The sequence below is a fragment of the Mus caroli genome, chromosome 8, assembly GCF_900094665.2.
Source record: "Mus caroli chromosome 8, CAROLI_EIJ_v1.1, whole genome shotgun sequence".
NCBI classification, from domain to species: domain Eukaryota; kingdom Metazoa; phylum Chordata; class Mammalia; order Rodentia; family Muridae; genus Mus; species Mus caroli.
The window spans coordinates 85,371,902-85,394,743 of NC_034577.1; the positions used below are offsets into that span (position 1 = coordinate 85,371,902).

General features: G+C 48.6%; 1 protein-coding gene across 2 annotated transcripts in view; it reads left to right on the plus strand.

Moving 5' to 3' along the window:
* Gnao1 (G protein subunit alpha o1) overlaps positions 1-22,842 on the plus strand; it is a 155,902-nt gene that overhangs the window by 77,190 nt on the left and 55,870 nt on the right. For both annotated transcript variants that reach the window (XM_021169561.2, XM_029480691.1), the window contains exon 3: positions 6,853-6,994. In XM_021169561.2, the coding sequence (XP_021025220.1) occupies positions 6,853-6,994 (142 nt within the window). The remainder of the gene's footprint in view (positions 1-6,852; positions 6,995-22,842) is intronic.

A 22,842-nucleotide genomic window follows, 5' to 3' on the forward strand; every position in this document is an offset into this window, starting at 1 on the left:
TCATGAGACGTTATCTCCTCAGCTAACGTGCTAGGGAATGCCCTCACAGATACACTCAAAGGTGCACCTCATAGGCACCCCCCTCTTAGGACCAACCTCATGTCCTTTTCCTCTGGAGGATAGGAACAAGATGACCTTTGTGGACTAAACGTACCAGCAGTCGCTCCGGCTATTACCCTCTGGGCCCTGAACACAACACAATGAGAACAGTTGACAGCCAGCAGTTATGGGAAGTCACCCCATCGCACAGCTAGTGCCTGGCACCACCACCCCCAACCCCCCACCCTCCAGTCTAAATCATTCAAGCTTGTAGCAGAGGATGGTGAGGCCAGGGGAAGGGGGTGGGGAGCCAACTCCAGTAATGAGTTAATCACAGCTTTCGATCAGGTAGTCACAAACCTCCACACATGGAGGGAAAAACCTGTGCTGGTACATTTGTCACAGTCTCAAAAGGGGCCTGTGATTCAAGAAAGGCTGCCAGGCCAGATGAGTGTGTGAGATCCCTTCCTGCTCCCAAGCCTGTGGTTCTATGACCATATAAGGCATCTGTGCCCAGCAGTCTTCCTACAGCTAAAAGCAGCCCCGCCCTAGAAAAGGGGCTGAAAACAATGAGAGCCAGGTCTGGGCCTCCCACAGCATCTCCAAGGCAGCAAAGAGAGTCAGGGGAAGGGGTCAAGGGCTCATCATTGATTGCCTCTTCCTGGAAATTGGTCACCTGCTGTGGTCAGCTCCTGTCACGTTCCTGTCCCTCAAGATCAACCACTTAGCAGTGTTGTGAGGAGCCTGAGTGCAGCGGGCAGCTTTTGTCCACAGTGGAATACTCAGGCTGCAGTCAACCTCGTCTGGTCAAACTCCTCCTTCCCCTGGCTCTTCTGGCTTGGTGACCCAGAACAGCCCCTCAGGGTCCTGGATTTTAAGGTGGACACTGTGAGAAATAACATTTGATTTCACCCAATACACACAGGCACACAAGCAGACTTGCCTGTGAGCTCCTTGGTGGGATGTATCTTGTACATCTGAGTACACACAGCTCAAGGAGAAATGTTTCCACCTTCAATGTCCCTATGCCAGGAATTCTGGGAAGGAGTGGACAGGTGGATGAAACAAGATATCAACAGCCAGCCAGGGTAGAAAAGAGTCAACCAGCAAATATGCCAAGAGGTGGTCTCAAATTATTGTTATCAAATATAGAACATTTTAATCATGACTTGGATGAGTGACTGAAGCTCAAGTCCCGTTAGATTTTGCAAAAACTAAAGAATGCTGTGGCTTGTATCAGTCAGAGGGGTCGGGATAGCTTTTGCTTCAGGCATGGGTGGTTTTAGGGACTCACATGACATCACTGGGACTTGATTCTGTTCATTCACTCAGCAGTCCCATCAAAGGCCTCTGCAGTACATGGGACTACTGGCTGTTGCTACAAGCCTTGTGGAGCTTTTCTTCTGCTTTCCAAACCCTAATCTCGCTACCTCCAGGACCCAGGCCTGAGCCATCATGGGACAGAACTGCCCTGGGGTATATCCCTGAGGACTCAGAGGGGCCCCCACTTTCCTTTCCAGGATCTCAGAACATCAGACAGGCATTGCAGTTGTGTGCACGTGCATACGCATACCATTTATATGTATGCACAGTGGGGCCTCTGGAACCTGGAGGTGAGGGCCTGGAGTTGGGAAAGCAGCCCAGCTTCTCACCCTCTGCCCATAGGTCACAAATAGGACCTGAGATGCCAGTCACCAGCAGTATGACCCCCGGGAAGTGATCTAACCTTCTCTGTAGAGAGGCAGGCGCTGGTGATTTTTATCGGGGCCTGGGGCTGCTTTACAGAGTAGAAGCAATGCAGCAGGTGGAACATTTAGCATTAAGTGGCAACCCTCACAGTCGGGCTGCCTCTGGGCCAGAAGTGAGAGAAACTGCACCGGGAGGTTGACTTTAGAATGAGATCACGACTCCTACTGGCCGCCATTTGGAGTGTCTTCCCTGTGGTCTTTCTTTTTCTCTTGGGTTTTTGTTTTTGTGTTTTGGAAACAGGGTCTCTTGTAATCCAGGCTGGCCTTGAATTCCTGATCCTCATGCCCCCATCAGTCTGGCTTGCTCAGCCATACCCATCTTATTTCTCAGAACAACTTACTAATGAGGAAACAAGACTGCTTAGTGAAGTCATTTCTCAGGGATGACACCGTTAGACCCTCCGCAGCAGAGGCGGTATGGGAGCAGCCTGGCTGTTACTGGAATGATGTGAGGAGAGAGAAGATAAGGGGACCTTATATAATATTCGAAAAGATGTCAGCCTGAACTCTGAAAGAGGGAGAGGAGGAGAAGGATGGTGTGAGAAAGACAAGCCTGGCACTGCAGACCCTTTCCCTGCTGTCTTGTGTGAACTCCATATTCTTGTCTTAAGTGTATTCTTTGCTTGGGAATGCTGTAAAATGTTAGCCCTGGAAGCCCAGTTTAAACCAGTATTTGCCAGTATGACGAGTTACAGGACTACTACTCATGACTGTTGAACCCTTGATCCAAATTGCATCGTTTTCTACGTTTTTCTTTTGGGATAACCCAGAAACCAGGCTGACACCTGATAGGCAATAATCTGTGTGTTCTGGAGATAGATCAGATGTGGTCGGAAGGACTGTCAGCTTGGACACCTGGGTTCTGGCCTTAGCTGATCTGCTGAGAGAGACTGGCTCAATGGCTTAAGCTCCCAACCCCAGTTTCTTCTGTTAAATGAATATAATGAAAACCTAGCCTTCCTACCTCAGTAGATAGGTGTGGGAAATTTTTAAAATTAAATATTCTAATGCAAAATAAACCAAAATAATACTAATATATTTTATAATATATTATAAATTTTACTGTACATGTTGAGGAATGTTGATAGGAAAATTAAGTTTTTGTACTCTACATGAATAGAAAACCTTGTATGTACTACAATAAAAACACATTTCCTGACACACAGTAGTCATATTGTGAACCATGGGTGTTTCAGGTGACATTTGTTGTGGTCATGTGGCTTTATTGCAGGCGCAGTGTGCACAGGCTCTCACTGTGTACTCAGCTGGTGTCACAGTGAAGTTGCAGCCCACGGGATGGGTGAGCCCTACCAGAGGTATCTCGGGTTCATTACACATTTAATTTTCAACTAATTCTTAGTCACTATTTCTTCAGAAACCTTTTCCTATTACCCAATTTGTCATAACTCCTATATTCAGTTATAGGATCTTATGGGATCACAGCCCACATTCAAGAAGTTGGGATCTGGGAAGCATCCCCCGATGAGTGGCAGGACCAGGGTTCAGAAATGAAGTCCTGGTATCTGCGCTGGCTTCTGGGGAAGCCCATCACACTGAAGGCCAGCAAATCTCCCGTGTGCACCTCTCAGGTCAGCTCAGCGCCAGCCTCCTGAGGGACCTGCTCATGGAGTCGGGGTGCCCAGTGCCTTCTCTTCAGTTATCAGTGTTTGCTCTTAAATTCCCGTGTGTATCTCACACACTTTAATTTACTTTTGAGTCATGTGACATTTTTCCAGATGCATCTTTCTGCATGCACACACACACCCATCCTTTGCATTCCTGGAACTTTTGCGTTAAAAGCTGTTTTTAGCTTTTTCTCTTTCCGCCTCCATTTGAATAGTTTTGCTGCTTTGTCTTCAGTTTGGACAATCTTCTGCATGTCTGATTTGTCATTAGTTTTACCTAGGACAAATTTTAATGCAGTTATTGTTCATTTTCTGTACCTTCCACTTCCCTCTGAATTGTACTCACAATCACCTTTGATGTCTTGAAATATTTCTTATTTTGCAATACAGTGTCAGTTCTGCCATCCATGTTTCTTTCACCTCTATTTCTGTTAACTGATGCTTCTCTTGGTTGTGAGCCACACTTCCCTGCTTATCTGCAGAGCCAGGATTTTTCTCCCCTGGAAGGTGGTACCCTGCACATCCCTCTGCTGAGTCTCTAGATCTTGCCACGCCCATGTAAAGGTTGCTGTCTTCCTCTGTTAGTCTTTGGGTGGCTAACTTAGTCATGGGCAGCTAGTTTCTGTAGACTTTCTTTCTAGCATTGTCAGGAGGACCTTTGGGGGCCATGAGAGCTATCTTAACCTAGTTGCTGTGGCCTCTGATGTCCCTGCTGCAGGCTCCAGAAGTCCCCAGGGAATGCCCTCTGACTTTTCAGAGGTTCATCTCCTGGCTTGGGAAGCGCTGCCAAGTGTTCAGCTTCCAAGGCCCCTAGAGCACATTCTCTCTCTGGTACTCTTCCTTTTGAGCTGTGGAGTCTCATCTGTTCAGCCAAAGACCCTCAGGAACTCCACAAAGATGCCAAGAACCCTCTCTCTGCCATTTCCTTTCTGCTCCAGCTGCCTTAACCTTCAAGTGCTGATCCTCAGCCCTGTGGCCCACCAGCCCCTGTGGTGTCCCTGGCTCCTCCAGCCTGAGCTGGGCCAGCCGGTGCCTGTATTCCACAAGCCACCTGCACAGCCAGTGTCCCCTTGTCCCCTCCACTTCTCCAGCTCTATGCAGAGTGCTAGTGTTTCCCAGGGGGACTCTGTGGGGCCACAAACCTGTGGGCTGTTTGTCTGTTGCTCCATCAAGAGGAGCAGGAAAGATGGCTCAGTGGCCAATCAGAGGAGCCAGGTTCGGTTCACTTCTCAGCAGCAACAATTGCCTCTGGCTCCAGTTCCAAGGGATCTGACCTGTAGGGGCACGAGATTCATGTGTGGTGCACTTATATGCATGCGGGCCAACACTCAGAAAAACAAATCTTGTAAATTAAAAAGAATCTTTTGTAAAAAATAAATAAATACATAAACAAACAAACAAACAAAAACAGACTTAGTGCCAATCAAACCCACAAGCTGTCTACAGAGTCATGTTGCTCTGCTTCTTAAAGAACCCACAGGCAGCACTAATGTTCACTTCGCCGCAGGAGTTATTGTTTATCAATCAACTGATGACTGAATAACTCAATGGTAGTATACCCATACAGAGGAATATTATTCAGTAATAAAAAGGATGAATTAATGAGACATGCTATAACATGAGCATATCTTGAAAAGACTTGGTTTTTTGTTTGGTTTGTTTTTTTAATATTTTATTTATCTTGTGTATGTGAGTACACCTTCACTGTTCTCAGACATAGCAGATCAGAAGAGGGCACCACATCTCATTGCAGATGGCTATGAACTGTGATTGCTGGGAATTGAAATCTGGACCTCTAGAAGAATAGTCAATGCTCTGAACCACTGAGCCATCTCTTCAGTCCCTTGAAAAGGCTTGTTAAATGAAAGAACCAGTCACAAGCATACCTAGTGTATAATCTTATGGATGTGGACTGTCCAAACTATGCAAGTTTTCAGAAATAGTGTAGATTGGTGGTAGTTTAGGATTGAAGTGGAGTCTGCAGAGTGACTGGTGATGAGCACAGGGCTGCTTTGGGAAGGGGATAAAATGCTCCACGGTTAGAACGCAGTTGTGGTTGCCCAATCTCTTGAATTTACTAAAGCAAATATCGAGCTGCGTGCTTTAGGCAAGCAGACTGTGTGGTAGATGAAATGAACATAAACCTATGTTCATGATATGTGTCTGTGTGTTCTTCTAGACAGAAAGCAGGTGATAGAGGCCTGGACAGGGGCCTTGATGACGTAGAAACCAGGCTCAGCTCTCACGCTGAAGCCTGGGTATGTTGCATGTGGTAATAATTCTAATTCCTGTTCTGGAAACGTGGCCGTCAGAGCTCACAGTCTGTCAAAGCACAAAGAACCTCTGATGCTGTCCTTAAAACATGCTTGTTTTTTCTTTAAAACTATTCTTTTTTTAAGATTAATTAATTTAGTGTATACAAGTACACTGTCGCTGTCTTCAGACACACTAGAAGAGGGCATCGGATCCCGTTACAGATGGTTGTGAGCCACCATGTGGTTACTGGGAGTTGAACTCGGGACCTCTGGAAGAGCAGTGTTCATAACCACTGAGCCATCGCTCCAGCCCCTTAAAACTATTCTTACAGTTTGTATGTGATTTCCTCTTTCCTAAATCCTTGTCAGCAATGAACATGTACCAGACAAAGGCCACCAGAGGTTGTCACACTGCCTCTGCTCTGTGATGCCCCCTGTGTGGATTCTGTCAGTTGTTAAGATCCAGCAGAATAGGGTGACTACCTAATACCAGCTAAGGAAGAGTATGGAAATGCCCACTACTGGCTTTTCTTCTGATGGTATGTCTCTTACACATGTGCACAAGCTAGGATGGTTGTTCACTTAAGCCAGGCATCACCCTACTTTCATTAAAAGCACTGTGAGTGAGCTATGGGCGTGGCTACCATCTCCCCTTGGAGACCTGTCCTCACCTAGCAAGTCCATCCATCTGATCCTGGGTTTGATCCACAAGAGCAGAGCGGGTGGGGTTTGGTTGAGAGACTGAGACTGTATCTTTCACTTGCTCAGTTCGTTCAGGGATCTTCAGCAGTGCCGTCTGTGTGAATACAAGTCAAGGCTCTGCACTGTTCTTAGGTCACCAGGAGCGAGCATAGGCTGCGCAGTTGGTGTTTGCTGCTCTTGTTGCAGGTGCTTTCAAGTGTCTTCAACCCCTTGTTCCTTTCCCTGAGTATAGACTCTGAAGACTATATACTGTAGTTACTCAGTCACTCAGGTAAATGGTTTTTCATCTCATTTGGGTGTTTAGATTTTTAGATTTTATAGCACCTGTAGAGCAACTCAGTAGTCCATCATTTCCACAGGACCAGGCTCTCCCATTCTACCTCTGTGAACGCAGAGCTTGCGCTGGGGCCTCCAAACCCTGGGTTGTCCATGTCAAGGGAGGACACTGCACTCACCGCGTGTTATCTGTGGCTTTTCCTCCAGGATCATCCATGAAGATGGCTTCTCTGGGGAAGATGTGAAGCAGTACAAGCCTGTTGTCTACAGCAACACCATCCAGTCTCTGGCGGCCATTGTCCGGGCCATGGACACTTTGGGCGTGGAGTATGGTGACAAGGAGAGGAAGGTAGGCACAGTGAAAAGAGGCCTTTGTGACTCTGCTACATCCTCCTGATAATGGCCAGGAGGCCACCAACCCAAGCCATTGCGCCAATCCCTGACAAATGCAGGGACTTGTGTGATGGGTAAAGCTCACCAATATAAGCAAAATCCAAAACATTCTTAGTATGTTCTGTAAATAAGAAAGAGTGAGAGATCTTTTAAGTCAGCACAGCTCTGAGGAAGTACCTGACCCCAGACAATTGGCTTGATCAGAAAAATATTTACTGAACAAAACCCACTTTGCTAGGTGCCATCTTCCCTACTGAGGAAAGCTGTCCTTACCTTTTAGAAAGGAAGCAACCATTGGAATTACCTCTCATTATTCACACCAATGGGTGTGCTTTCTTCCTTTCCTGGTAGGTGTGAGGCCCTCCTTCCTGTAGAGAGTGGGCATTCTGAAACAAGGACTGTTCTCTAATAAGTGTATAAAAATCTTTTATTTGTAAACATTTGCATCCACCACAAGGCTAAACTACAGATACTGTGGAAAACTCCATAAAATGAGAACTGTGTGAGAGAGGTGTGAAAACAACCTGAGAATTCTCTCCAAAAGCTGGACTTTGCTCCCCACCCCCACCCAGGGAGCAGCTGGAGGTATCAGAGCAGCTGGAGGCCTTGGAACAGCTGGAGGACTTGGAGCAGCTGGCTTGCATTGCAGTCTCTGAATAGGGAACTTAGTCTCTGGTGACTTGACAGATAAACATTTCCCTGCCTCACAGACGAAAGCTATTGTGGCCTTCTCAGGGTCTGACAAATTATGTGTCAGATAGCTTTGCATGTAAAATTTAGTATGTTGTGCACAAATCCTCATTCCACAGGGCAGTCACCTCAGCTCAGGATGGTAACTCCAGGGCCTGGGGTAGTGGGTGGCTGGCACAGTGTCTATGCCAGCCTAGGGTGGGCAGCAGGATCCTGGCCGAGCCAGAGGCAGGACAGGAAGCTGGCAATGTATCTATCACAGGTTCTTCTCCAGGGGGAGGCAGACCGAGGGTACATGGAAGGCAGAACAGGGAGCAAGGGTACCTCCACCTCTGTAGGCTTGTTCCAGTCAGTGTTCTCTGTGCAGGCATAGGCACGAAGGGAACCTTGTTCGGAGAAGGCTGATGATCAGAAAGTACCTGTGGGGCAGTGTGGGTGAGTGGTGTGCAGTGGCTGCTGAGGACTGCAGCATCTCCGTCATCCTCCTGGCCAGAGAACTGTGAGCATGAAAACAGCCATCATCTGCAGAACACCTGCTTCCTGCCAAGTTCTGTGCTGTTTACTGAACCCTGAGCATAGTAGGTCATCAAAAAAGTCTCTTGAATGGAATTATAGTCTTCCTCTCCCCATTCTAAGAGAAGGGGAGTACCTGGAATTTACCCTCAAATGGCCATATGTACACAGCCCAGTGTGTGCAGTGCCTATGTGTAGCCTTATGGGAAGGGTTGCATTGGTAAAAGGCTGTTAGTCAGGCTTGGAGAAAACGGGCCGTTTTCTTGGGAAGGTCTTGAGCATGGCCTTTCTGTTCCCTGTGGTCAAGGCTGGGTAGCCTTCAAAGGTAGAGGGACCTGACTGAGAAGTAGATTTCCAGCACTGTCAGAGAAAGCATTCAGAAGCAGGTGGACCCGGTGAGCAACGGGGAGAACACTTTCTTACAGGACGGAGGTACATACTCAAGATGTGAATCAGGCGTCTCAAGAGGTCAGATCGTGCTGTCCAGTGTTGGATACCTTACCTCATGATGAATAAAGGAAGGGGGGATTGTTCTTGAATTGAGTGGCATGGGGCAGGGACAGAGAATGGGATAGGATTTTTCTCAGACAGGTTTCTCCTGTTTTCTGTCCTTATATGTCCCCCATATGTGACAAGGTGACACCTGCATAGTACGAAACCAGGCTAATAATATGGAGATGCCATTAAAATGAGGCAAAGAAGTTAGTGCTTCTCTTGATCAGGTGTGTTAGCCCCAGTGGTCTTGAGTGGTCTTATTTCTTTACCTTTGAGGGTCATATTTTGTCCTGCTGTGGTATAGCCGTGCAGCTGCCTTAACCTCTAGCCACCTTGAAGTCTGCCTCTCTTTTCCCTGTGTCTGTCTAGGTGACCTCATTTTCTTGAGAAAGTCAAAGGAAGCTTCTTATGTAGGGAAGACTGCAGTGCCTGATACCTAGGTATGCTTTGAAAGGTGGCCGTGGAGGAGGCCGTGGCTGAAGCAGCCAATCAGCCCTGAGTATAGACAGTGGCTGATAGTGACCAAAGAAGATTTGGCTGACAGAGGGAGGAATGTGGTTAGAGTGTAGGCAAGGGTGAGAAAGTTGGAAGTACAGGTAAGCCAGATTTGGTGAGCCCTGGATGGCATCCAGTGAGTGTGGTTTCATCCTGCTAGCAGGAAGCAACCATTGATAGACTGTGCTAGACAGGGGATGCGGTAAGATTCACCCGATGGCAGGCCTAGGGTGACATCATCAAAGAGCAGCCAAAGAGGGAAGTGGCTCTGGAAGCTGTGGTAATAGAGTACACACGAGATCTGGGGTCAGCTGAGCAGTCTGAAAAGAAAGGTGCACAGGGAGCTGTAGTGACAAGAGGACTTGATGATGGCCTTGGTGGCCTTGGGGATGCCTTGACACTGGCCAGAAATAATGACTGAGAACTGAGCACGCGCGTGACCAGCCTGGAGCAGTGGATGAGCCAGAGGCAGAGAGATAGCTGCTGGGTAGTCTGCTTTCAGGACCAGGAGCTTCTACATGGAGTGATGAGCAGGAGGTGTGCTGAGTCAGAGCATAGGAGCTCCAGGATAGTGGAGGCCTCTGCGTTGGTCTTCTGGGATCTGTGTTAAATAGTGTGCATTGCTATTTAAGAAATACTGTTTAATGTTAACCCTAACAACCACCTTACAGTAGTTGCTATCGCTGTCATTGTATTAGTGAAAAGTGAGAGAGCAGAGAGACAGAGACAGAGAGAGACAGAGAGAGACAGAGACAGAGACGCAGAGACAGAGAGAGACAGAGAGGCAGTGGCAGAAAGCAGCAGAGTGGTGTGCCCGGGATCCTTCTATATAAAGCATGTGTATACGTAGGGGCATGCTTCCCTAACAGGACTGCAGTCCACAGCCAAGGCTCACATAAACAGACAGACACATCCAGCCTACAGTGCTCCTGAGCTAGGACTGGTGCACACCTATAATCCTAGCACTTGGGAAACTGAAGCCGGCACATAGTAATCTGAGACTACCCAGGGCACCGCAGCGAAGTCCTGCCCAATTCTTTCTTAATCCATAAAAGAATTTGGAAAGGGAACCAAAAAAAAAGCAGCACCCACTGCCTTTCTCCTGCTTTCTTTCCTGTCTTCCTGATGTCTGTCTAACCCATTCCCTTGCATGACCACTCCACATCCCCCGAATGTGCAGGCCTCCAGAGGCCATCTTCTCTACCTAGCCTCAGACTACCTTTGCCTTTCTCTTCTGTGTTTGCCATGATTCCCTCTCTTTCCATCTACCCTCTATCTAGCTGTCAGGCCTCCCTCTGTACCATCCCCCTTTCTCAATATCTTCACGTTCTCTATGCCCCCCCCAACCCCCGCTCCCTTCACTCTGTACAAATTGTCTTCAGCTTTCCAGTTGAGATTTCCCAGCTCCCTTTTCTCTACCTCAGCTCTGAGCTGCCCTGAGCCAGCTGTGGAAGAAAGGACAGGGAGACAGGACAGTGACAGAGTTTGAAGGTCACTTTGACCAACGAGTGAAAGAGTAGTCTTTGATGGATCTCATATTAGTAAATTTTACCCCCTATATGTGCGCATATGTAAACATATAAAATATGTGTTTTGTATGCATGCAATATAAATGAATGGAACCATAGACAACAGAAGCAGAATACATTGAAGGGAAAGGACAAAGCAAGCTCCTCCAGGGTGAGGCCTCTTTCTGCCTCCCTGGCTCTCCACTAGTCAGAGAAGCCAGAACCTCTTCCCCAAGGCTGCCATAAACTTCTCTCTGTGTGTGAGGGATCCTTTCTCTGAACTGCCATGTCTGATAGTATGTGGCTTCAGAGCCCTTCATTTCAGTGCCAAAAGATCCCAAACAGGTGTTGCTGAGTTTGCCTCTCAGTCACACGTATGTAAGGCCACACCCTTTTTGTCCAGTCTTGTTTCTACACGGCTGTACATCTTCATTGAGCCTAGACCTAAAAAGATACACTTTCCATGCCACACGTCTCGGTCTTTGCTTCTGAACACTCCTCTGTCACTAAACCTTTGGTTAAATCCATTCTCTTTTCTTGGTCAACTGGCTTTTGTGATGAGGCATTGTCTGAAACTCTAGTGATGGAGCAGAGGTGCTGCCCCACTTCACCCACTCGGGAACAAGGAAACACCTTGAACAAGTGGACATGATGTCACTTTCTTCTTCAAAAAATATCTGCATGTGTGTTGGTTTTTCTTCAGATCAGAATGCACATCTAACATAATGCCTGACCCTAGAAATAATATGTTTTAGATTCAAATGCCAGCTCCACCACCAGCCTGGCCTGAGAAAGCTGCTTGATCCCTCCAACTCCATAGTGTGATCTGTACAACCCTAAGAGCCAGCTCATCTGACTGCCATCGGACTGAAGGAGATCCCACAGGGAGAGTGCAGTATCTGTGCATAGACACTGCCAAGCTCAGAAAATGCTTAGCACAGTCCAGCTATTCTTTTCGTTATTTGTATAAAATTATTAATTCTATTGATTAAAATATAGTGATGAACTATCCTCATAGAAGTCTAGTAAGGACTAGGTAAGGCCCTGTCTCAGGGTTTTATTTTTTTGTTTTGTTTATTTGTTTGTTTGTTTTTTGTTACAAATGGAGGTGCCCAGCTTGGTATTTGCCACTCAAGGTCACACTGACCTAAGCAGGACTGAAGCTCAGTGATGGCTGGAATTGCTGTCAGGACTTCTTTGTCCCACCAATGCCTTACCCCCGCTCCAGAGTGCATGGTGACTCTTGGGGGGTGCAGACCCAAAGTTCATACCTATGCCCAGAATGTCGTTGGATCCCCTCTGGGTGGGAAACAGGTTAAGGTTTTAAGTCATTCAATGGAACTTGGACAGCGCTTCTTTAATCTGGAAACATGGTGCTGTCTCCACAGCACAGCGCAGCACAGCCCCGCAGCACAGCCCCGCAGCGTTCCCTTGTGCTTTGCAGAGAAGATTCAGGATGCTGTCTGCCTGGGTCTGCTGAAGACCCCTGCAGCCAAGACCATGCACAGGGAGTTTCAGATCCAAGCAGGGGCTGTGAGAAGAAACAGATAAAGATCCCATACTCACCCCAAACTGAGGGCCAAGAGGAAGCAGGGATACTGCACAGACCAGACACTGAGGCACTACTAGCCCAGACCACAGTCTGTCCTGCCCAGATCAACAGTTTGAAACTCTTCCATCCAAGACCATCTCATCCTGTGACTCCCTTTTGCACATGTGACAAAATATGTCATCTGTCCCAAACAGAAGAGACTTGCTTAATATACCGTGGCAACCCTGAGCAGACCATGCCGTGGACTCCTGCACACACTTGCAGTTCCTCCCAGCTTCTTGTTTTCCTTCTATCACAAATACTTAGCATGTATTTGGAAAACAGTGCATGAACCACCCGGAACGGATACAAAGACAAAGACCAGGGAGCCCAATCTTGTTCGTAGGTGAGAACCTGCCCCACTCATGCCCAGGACACATACTGATGCATCAGCCTGCTCCATGCACTCAGACCCTGAGCTCCTGGTTTGAGGGAGGCATCTACTGCTTAGGGCCTGCTGATCTGGCTGTTGTAACCTGATATGAAGGAGAAACCAACTGTAAGGAATGGCAGTCCCCTCTGGCTTCTTGTCTCTCCGGCTGTACTCACTGCTGCCTCCAACCCTCTCCTTCATGCTCTCCTTATCTCCATAGCCAGGCAGTGTGTCTGTGACGTCAAGGGTGAAGGCTGCCTTTCATGCCTTCTTGATCCCCTCACCAGCCAAAGGAATGCTAGAGTGGCTTTATGGGTTTCTCCATTCATTCTTCTAACTGGGCATTCATGCAGCAGTGGGTTAGAACAGAGACAGACACGGCAGTCCATAGCATTGTTTTTAATGTTTGTAAAAGTCATGGGAAGCATGGGTCAAGGGTTCTGGGGCTAGTCTGCTATGCTACCCTAACCAAATCCCAGCTCTACTTCCTGCTGGGAGACAACAGAAAGAAGCCTTCTCTCTCTCAGTAACACACTGGGCTATGGTAATGAAGACAACAGACACCAACATCATGGTATTGTCTGTAGATTAAGTGACTCAGTATTTATAAAATCTCTTTATACCTACTGTTGACCTGAGAGCAGCGATCAGCACATAGTAGGTGCTCTGGAAAGTTAGGGAATGGTGGCATCATGATTCCCAGTGTAGGTTAGGCTGTGATGGGGATGGCCCATCCAGGAAGAGGGCAGTGACTAAGCAGTAGTGTAGATAGGAGGTGAACCTGCTCTGTTGGTGTTTCCGCTTCTGCCCTGGCTACTGTTGGCCATCTTTCACAGAGACATGGAAGAAAGGAGCAGGTGGGGATAAGTCTACCTCTTATGTGATTGGCATGTTGTTAAAAGAGCATTGGTGAGAAAACAGTGCCTGGTGGATGTCTATCCCTGGCAACAAATGTAAGACCTGGGGCTAAGGAGAAAATCTATGTCTCACCTGTAGTTTTCTGAACTTGATAAAATGTCGCAGAATTCCCTGTTTCATAAGCCAGGTGTTAAGAACACTTGATGAGAAGTCACTTTGACCCTGGAGTCTGACTGTGGACATCAGATCAAGGATTGAGGGCCAGGATCAGAGGCAAAAGACATTCCTCTAGGAGTCCAAGCTGAGTGTCCGTACAACATTCTGAAGAAGTCACATCTAAACTAAACTGCTGGGGGCAAAACAAACAAACAAAAAAAACCCCATACAATTAACACAGAAGTCCTCTGTCCTTCCTGCCAGAAGCCTTTGCCCAGGTAGCAGGCTGGGGTGGACATGCTTTCCCGAGTTGCTCTTCAGGCAGCAGAAGGGAAGGAAGACTCGCCCTTGTTGCTGAGATGCAAGAGCCCTCAGCTGCAGTGGCAGCCCCTTCTCTTGACTAAGTCACTTCTAGATTTCACCCTGTGAGTTGGGATGCTTTTGGCTTCAAGTGAACATCACCCCACATTGAGTAGCCTAAACCAGGGGAGCAGTCACTGTTTTCTGGAGAGGGGTCCCAAGAGCCATCACTCCCAGGGCTACCTCTACAACTGTACTGTACTGGGGTGGTTTTCTGGGTGTTCTTGGTTCCAAAGAAGGAAATGTCACACACTCACAAGGGGCCCAGAGGCAGAAAGAAGCGGGGCAGCCTTGGGCTTCTCCTTACTCCGCAATGACCACTCTAGTAGGGCACACAGGAGGAAAGGGTGGAGGAGAGCGGCCAGCAGGTACCCATGCAAACTGGGGACTAAAGAAAAACAAGAACTAGATGTGCTAAGTCAGTGGAGAGCAGCACCCAGTGGTCAGGAAGGATAATGGGTCTTCTGGCCACTGACACAGGTGAGTCCAGGTTTCTTCATTTCTTGCCATTGCTTTCTCACATCAGCTCAGAAACTAGAATGTTGTCCTAAGAGGCATCCTAGGCAAAAAAAAAAAAAAAAAAAAAAAATCTGGGTGGCAAGTGAATCCTGGTGCCCAAACTGCCCACAGCACAGGCCTAGTACCCTCGCCTCACCCTTCTCCAACACGCTGGGTTCCCTGGTCACTGCTGAGCCCCTAGCCAGTGTCTAGTCTCTTAGCTTGCCATGCCTGGCTTCATTGCCATGGTGTGTAGGGGTAATGGCTGTTCAAGGCTGGGCTACTATACATCTCTAGATGGTGGGTGTCTGCAGGCAGGCATATTTTTTAACAAGAAGGAAAAGTGAAGCTTTGACAAACAGTAAATAAGAACCAACCACAAGCCATAATGCCTCTCCTCCACCCCCCACCTCTCCCTCCCCCTCCCCCTTCTCCTTCTCCCTCTCTGCTTCACTGTCACACCCCTCCGCCCCGCCTAGCCCCATTTGCTCTCATCTGTTGGCTCACAAGAAGTAGTTTACAAGAATGAGAATCAAAATCCCAGTCATCAAGCCAGCTGAGTGCCCCTCAAGTGTCTGAGAGACCCCATTCCCCTAACATTGCCACAGGAGGACCTTGTCTTTGGCAAGGGAGCACCCTGAGTACCTCCTTTGGGCTCAGAATTGACTGTAAGTTGACAAGCTTCCGAAAGACCCCACTGCCTAGAAGATGCTGTGACCTGCAGAGAGTGCCTGCCCAGCCAGGGCCATATTTAGAAGTTCCTGGAATATTATGAAATTAAGAACTTGAAAAATGAGGTGGTAACATTTTGATGTATTTTACATGTATATGCTTGAGGCCCCATCACAAATGTAATGGAATAAGGTTATATTCCCTACAAAATAAGTACAGGATTTGCCAGTATACTGACTTAGAGTGGCAGTGCTGGCCACATGATCCTATAGTGAGTGGGACACAGACTGGAGCTTGTGGTGAACTTGGTAACGGTTCACCCCAGGAAGTCTCTCTGGAGCTATAGCTCAAGCTTTATTTGGCCTTTGCCCCATATTTGGTCCATGCTCCTTTGTAAATCGACACATAGGGGAGCCTGTTAAGCCAGCATTTTGTATTGTTGACTAGTCCCAGGGAATGAAAGGGGCTGTGTTTTCTTGAGGTGCCAGAATCGTGTGGATTTTCATGAATCATAGGTTCATGACAATAGGTAGTCCCAGCGGCATCTGTCCCACCTAACCCCACCATGGAGACCAAATGAGTGTATGTAAGGGCTTTGCAGTGTCTCCCACGAGGTGGGATTGTGTCCACAGCTTTCTGTCACTCTAATGAAGTACCTGATGAAATTAATTTGCAAGAAAAATAGTTTATTTTGGCTCACAGATTTGGAGCACCTGCACGGAGATCAGAGAATCACAGAGCGTTAGTCTGCTGGTGCACGTGTTCTGTTAAGAGTGAGAAATACATGGTAAAGCAAATGTATATCCTGAGTCAGGGAACAAGAGGAAGGAAAAGTCTGGGTATGGCAGCACACTTCGCTAACTCCAACGACTCAGGAGGCAAGATGATCTCTTTTTGAGTTCCAAGGCAGCAGTGAAACGCTATCTTAAAAGGTGACTCGAGGCTGGAGAGATGGCTCATTGGTTAAGGGCATGTGCTGCTCTTTCAGGAGACTCAGGTTCAGTTCCTACTGCCCACATGCTGACTCACAATCTTCTGTAACTCCAGTTCCAGGGAAACCAACATCCCCTTCTGGCCTCCACAGACACCAGGAAACATAGTATACAAACATACACACATTCAGTCTAAACACCCAGACACATAAAATAATAACTTTTTAAAAGAAGACAAGGAAGGGGCTAGGGTCCACTTCCAGGGCTCATGTCCAGTGACGTAAGAATCACCCATAATGCCTTGTTTCCTAAACGGTACACCTCCTCCCAATGTCACCACACCATCCAGGAAAGCATGGACCTAAGGCAACACCATGCATCCTTGAAGGGAGAAGCAGTGTGTACCTCACCCTCAATACCCACAGCTGTTTGTGTGTGCACCTACTCCTGGTTCCTCAGCATCTCTCCCCCTTTGCTTTATCTGCTGGGAGCCAGCGGTGGTCTACCACTACTCCCAGAAGCCTCTCATGGTGAGTTAGGATCCTCAGCCTGCAAATGATCGACAATGCAATCAAACTGGGTTATTATAAAAAGCAGCCGGATGGGGTCTCCTCCATCTTATTGGCCCAGTTAGTAACGAGGCCTGGCGCTGAATCAACCACTGTGACCAAGAGATAAGAGTCTGATTGGCTGAGGGGTTCCCAGGACATGAGTGAATTTCTCATAGGGAAACCAAGATATCACAATAAGAGATGAAACAGCAGTGGAAGCTGGGAAGCCATTATAAGCCACCTTATGTCTTCCCTTGACTTTGGCCCTGAGAGGTGTACCTCTACGTGGAAAGGGATTCATATAGTGATTGAAGGGCAGCCAGGCTTCTAGTATGTACATGATAACCAATACTGGCCTGGAGCCAGTATTCCTATTCCCATGGTGGATGGTCCGGGGCCTCCTGGATCCCAAGTTACAGAATACATGGTCAGCCCACCTCCCATTCTGCTGGCCACACCTTGTTTCCCACGGGGGCTAATGATGGGGCAGTGATAAGGGTAGAAATAAAGGGCAGAGATGGGCAGTTAGCAAGGGACTGGGGACTTTCCCAGCCTGCCTAAGCCAGCCGGGGCCACCAAGATGAGCCTTATTTTAGAGTTCCTGGGAGTGGTAAGGTCATCCAGCAGGGCTAGAGCCAGGCTTCTAGACCAGGCAGCATGGCTGGGTGTCCTGGCCCTTGCCTGCCTCTTGGCTGCTTTGGTACTTGAGGCTTACCACGTAACTGAGCTTCTCACTCGAAAAACAGAAGTGATAATGGCGCCTAGCACACAATGGTCCTGGCCAGAATGAATTAACACGTGGCAAAGGCTGCACACAATGCCAGCTCCTCGTCAGAGCTTCACAAAGGCCTGCTGTTACCCTGGTGGCCTCACCTCATGATGAGCCAGGTCCAAAAGCCCAAGGTTCACAGTTGCTCAAAACCAGAGACGCAGGGGCCACTGGGCTACCACAGTTAAAGAGATGGAGCCAGGGATAAGGAGCCGAAGCACGCGCTGCTTTCTTCACCTTTCAAGGAGACAAGGGCCTTCTACTGAACCAGGCCCAGAAAGGCATGGGAGAGGAGCCCAAAAGCATGGACCCCAGGAGGGAAGGAAAACCTCAGAAAGGAGAAGAGTGGCAAGCACGGCTGTCTGACTGCCACGTGGGGAACACTGAGTAAAGTTAGAGTCACTCTGTCAGGTGTGCTAGCCCTGGAAGGGTCTGGCCCAAAGCACACATACCAGAAATGGCAGCTACTTTATTTCCAAGGATGTTATTCCCCACCCCTCCAACCAAAAATGTCTTCCCTTCTGACATCTATACCATTCATTCATTCATTCATTCATGAATTTGCTTTCCCCTGCTATGTGCCAGCAGAACTATAAGCATTGTACCCACTGTGGAGAATAAAGAGGAAACAGGACTCTGGCCCCAAACTCAGCTGCTAAGCAGAAGTGCACACACACACACACACACACACACACACACACCATAGTTTTAGGGAGCTGAATGGGGCCTTCCCTGATCTCTGCAGAGAACAAAGTGAGTGTGAGAAATGAGAGGGGTGAGAAGGGGAAGAGTGTTTGGGAGAGGTGGAACTGCATGTGCAAAGGCTATAAAAGCCGGGGGTCAGTGTCAGAGGTACCCAAGAGCCGTGAGGAAGAAGAACAGAGGGAGAGGCAGGGCAGCCATGTGAGAAGAGCCCCTAAGCATGGAAGGCAGTTGGCTTTGTTCCCGGCTCAGCCACTGCAGGCTCAAAGCAGGAGCGAGCATGGCTTGCTTTGGAGGCTCACTGTGTTCGGCGAAGAATGCACAGAGCAGTTATCAGTGATATCCTGCAATGGAGAGGGATGCTGTCAGCCCAGAAAGAGAATGGCCTTGTTCTGCGTCTGATATAGTCTGCCTGACCCAGTACCCCCTGGAAAAGGATGCTGAACCCTGAAGATGTCTTTGGGGAGCAGATGGAGACCCTGGTGCCCCAGGCCCTGTCTTCCCCACACTGGGCATCTCAGGAGAAGTCACTTCCAGGTTATGCAACCAACCAGGTTATGCTGCTGCCTCCTCTCCACAGTGCCAACTTGACTCAGCCCCACCCCTGGCCTCAGTGCCCTCATCTGTAAGTCAGGAAAGATCACATATTCGTGATTAATAACCAAAAGTCAGTTCTTGCAACACTAGTTCTCCAGCAAATGCTACAGTGGCAAGGGGACCCACAGACCCTTCCTGGCCCACACTGTAAGCTGTGTCACTGAGCCCGTGTGCTAGCAGCCCCAGCTCTTCCCTTCCTCAGCAGCCCTGAAGCAACCATGGATTCCTGAGGACATGTAGACTAGGATCATTTGCACAGACAAAGTTCCCTCCCCCAAGATCTCTAGCCTGAGGTCCCCAGGGCAGAGTCTGAAAATAGCTCAGTGCCGAATTCAGTCTCTCTTCCAGCTCTGTGGGGCCCTGCTGCTTCTCCTGATTTCTGTCTTCCTCTCAGCTTCCTGCTGCACTTCCAGAGCAACCCCCACTTGCTCCACAGAGCCCAAACCAGCTGGTTCTCCTGATGACAAGTGGCCAAGGAATAGAAAGGTGGCTGGCTCTCTCTTAGCCCAAGGTGGCTGTCTGAGAACAGTGAACCTGTAGGCCAAGGCTCTTGCTAGGGGCTCAGTTTCTGTTTTCCATCTGTGTTTGTGGGCCTGATTGATGATGTCCTGGACACGTCCTCCAGGAACCAAGTCCAGGCGTTCCACTCTGCAGCAGGAACCTGGTACTGAGGTCACAGAGTAGGATATCTCCTCATGGAGAACCACAGAGCACAGCCTTTGCAGGCAGACAGGGCCAAGGGTGCAAGAGGCCCCCCATCTATTAGCTCTGTGACCCTAGGCAGGGTCTTTAATTACTCTTGTCCTTGGTTTCCTTATTAGTAAGATGTAAATAATATCGGTATGTCTCTGGCAGGAGATAGGCTTATCTGCCATAACAGCGATGCCCCACATCACAGCAACATATCCATAGATATCCTTTTCTTTCTGGCAGGGTAGAACCCTTCTTGTTGCTGCTCTGACACACACAGGGTTTCTACTCCCACTGTGGTCTGAAACTATTCTAACTACCCCTGCTAACCAGCAGCCACGGAGGTGGGAAGGTGTAACACAGGAGTCTGGTGTGCCAAAGGATACTCTCTGTTGGTAAAGAGTCAAATACAGATAGCATGGATCACCCATTAGTGAGAATATAGGTCCAGGCCATACATTTCGTCCATCTCTCCAGGAGGAGGGGCAATAGACTGTAGATGGCCTTGCATGCTAGGCAAAGGAGTACAGACTCCAAAGGGTAGGTCACATGGTATCTAAGTTAAGGGAAGACTTAGGGCCTCCCTTGCACTCTGCTCACCTCCAGGAATAGCAAAAAGGAGCTGAACACCCATGTGCCTGGTGCTGTTTCTAGCATTTTCCATATACTAGCTCATGCATGCCCTCTCTTTTGCCCCTATAAGAGCAGATGTTTGACACGACCATGTACGGGTGATATATCAGCTCTGTGACAAGTCTATGGTTTAGAAATACTAGTCAGTGGTCAAACCCAGGCAATGTGGCTCACCATTAGTGAGGAGGTGGGCCCAGGTCATCCATCCCCACCTGAGGAGCCACAGTCTTAGCCCAGGCACTAGACTGTGCCCCTCACAGGCAAGAATCATCAAGAACTGGGAAACAAGGAAACAGCCATCCTTAGTTGGCATCACAGCACGGTCCCAGCCATGGTCTGCCTAGCCTCTGACAGATGAGGCCAGGGTGCCCATAGAGCAATGAAGCCCCTGCACCCCACCTTCATTCCTAGAGTTCTGCCAGCTGAGGTGAGAGGAAGAGAAACTGCCCAAGAGTCTCCATCTTGGCCGTGCCAGGATCATGAACCTGAGCATGCCCTTGGGACCAGGACCCTAGGCCCAGAAGCCTCCAACCTATACTAGAGAAGAGCCATGCCTGGCCTCTGTATGGTGTCTGATTTCTTAAATAAGTAGGGTAAGTGTGTGCTAGGGAGTGGGGAGAAATTGGAAAACAAACCCTATCTCTTAAACCACCAGCCCTGGTGGTGAGAACAACCAGTATAAATTGTAGTGTCCCCTCGGCGTGTTTTTTTTGTTGTTGTTGTTGTTCTTTCCTTTCCTTTTAAACACAGTGTTTCATAGTGTACACTTCAGTGGCCTCAAATTTAAAAGTCCTTCTGCCTTCGTCTCCCAAGTCTGGAATTACAGGCATGCACTGCTGTGCCAGGCCTCCCTGTGGCTTACTGGTGTTTGTCAGGGGGATCAGGAGCACATGATACCTGGGACATCAAAATACTCAGAAGAGAAGGCCCCAAGCTCCTGGTCTGGTGTAGTCTAACCTGGCCCAGATGTATGCCAAGCCTGAGCTCAAACGACAAGAGGAAGAACACTAACTGCTCCCAGAAAAGCAAGGCCCAGCTCTGTTCCCCGCTGCCTGTTCTACTGCAGACATGTCCCTCACCCTGTAGCCTCTGGTTTTTTTTTTTTTTTTTTTCATGTTAAAAGCTCAGGAACCAGATCTAAGATTCTCCCCCTTCCTTCACCCATTCCCACAGCAGGGACAGAAGCCTTAAACTCTATCAGTTCCCCTGGCAGAACACAGGGCTGAGCTGAGCTTATGTGACAGCTAAGTCTAAAGCTCTCCCTTTGTATCCAAAAGGGGAAGAAAACCCAAGCTCCAAATGCTGGGCACATGGTAAACTAAAGATGGACTCTCTCCCAGGGACAGAGCCAGTACTCTTGATAGAGCAGCCATCAGGAGAGAGCCCTTTGAACACCCAATGTGTGTGGCACTGTGGTACCAGAGAATGGCCTGTGGGGAAAGGTGTGGTCCTTGCCCATTGGGAGAACTTGTGTGGACTCTGTAAGGAAGTTGAAAATTAACTCTCTTCCTCTGGGCATTTGACCGCTTAGCCTATGACATAAACCAACAATAGATAAGGAAAAGAATGTAGCAGTTTTACTATGTGCTCATGCACAAGAGTACAAGACTCAGAGGGCCCTTCTCTGTAGAACTTAACAACGGGCTTCCGAGGAGAGGAGAGAGGTAGAAACAGGCCAGAAAAGGCTGAGGGAAGGGTTTGCATAAGAAATGAAGTTGTTCTGAGCTGTAGTCAAAGCTTCCCAGGTGACACACTTCTGTCTGATCAGGTACCGACTCTGCAGTCTCTTCGCCCTGTGGGGAGATGTCTCCCAGGCATTTCCCAATAGTTTACTAAGATAGATATTTATAAATTTCTTTTACAAAAGACCAACTTTTCAGAGCCACTCCAGAGCCTCTGTTCACTCTCAGTAACCAGCTTAGAGTATGCCAAGATGTCAGGATGTGACTTCGACCCTTCTGTATGTAACACCATGGGTTGGTGAACCCATGGGCTAGAGCCACTAAATCAGGCAACAGAACACATCAAGTGTTACCACCACCGTCTTTGTGTCAAGGGCAGCCATGTCTTGGGGATGCAGGCAGAGGAGAAGGGCCATCCCAGCTGTCAGCCACAGTCTGATCAGATCAGACTGGGTGGCTGAGAGCCGGAGGTGGCTTTCAGGGACTCTGCTTGATGAACAAGATGGCGGGCCATGTGAAGCAGGCTCAGAGTGGAGAGCACCAAGAGCAGGGAGGCTTTGGGCAACAGGGTGAGGGCACTGTCACAGGCAGCTTGCATACAGCTTATTGATTAGGCCACACCTCTGATGGCAAGCATCATGTTCCATGGCACCATTAGGGCACAAGGAGCTCATCAGGTGGACAGGAGATGGTGCTGCCAAGCATGTCTGCTCTGGTCAGGACCCCAGACAACTGTAGTAACAACACCCCTACTCCTACCCCCTCTGCCTCCCCAGGCCCCAGTCCAAAGTCTGGAATCTGTTCCATACAACAACCAAAATGAACTGCAAATTGTATATCCAGTATCCATCCCCTCTGCAGTTCCTCACGGGTTCTTCTGAGACTTAGGCTTGGCCTTGGGGCTTTTGTCTGTGCTGCCTGCTCTAAATCTTCCAACCTTAGACCCTGGCTCTGCAGTCACTTCCTTTGGAAGCTTTTTCCTGGCTCCCTGACACTCAAATGTCTGGGGTTCATTTCTCTTGCTGTCTCTGTCTCTCTC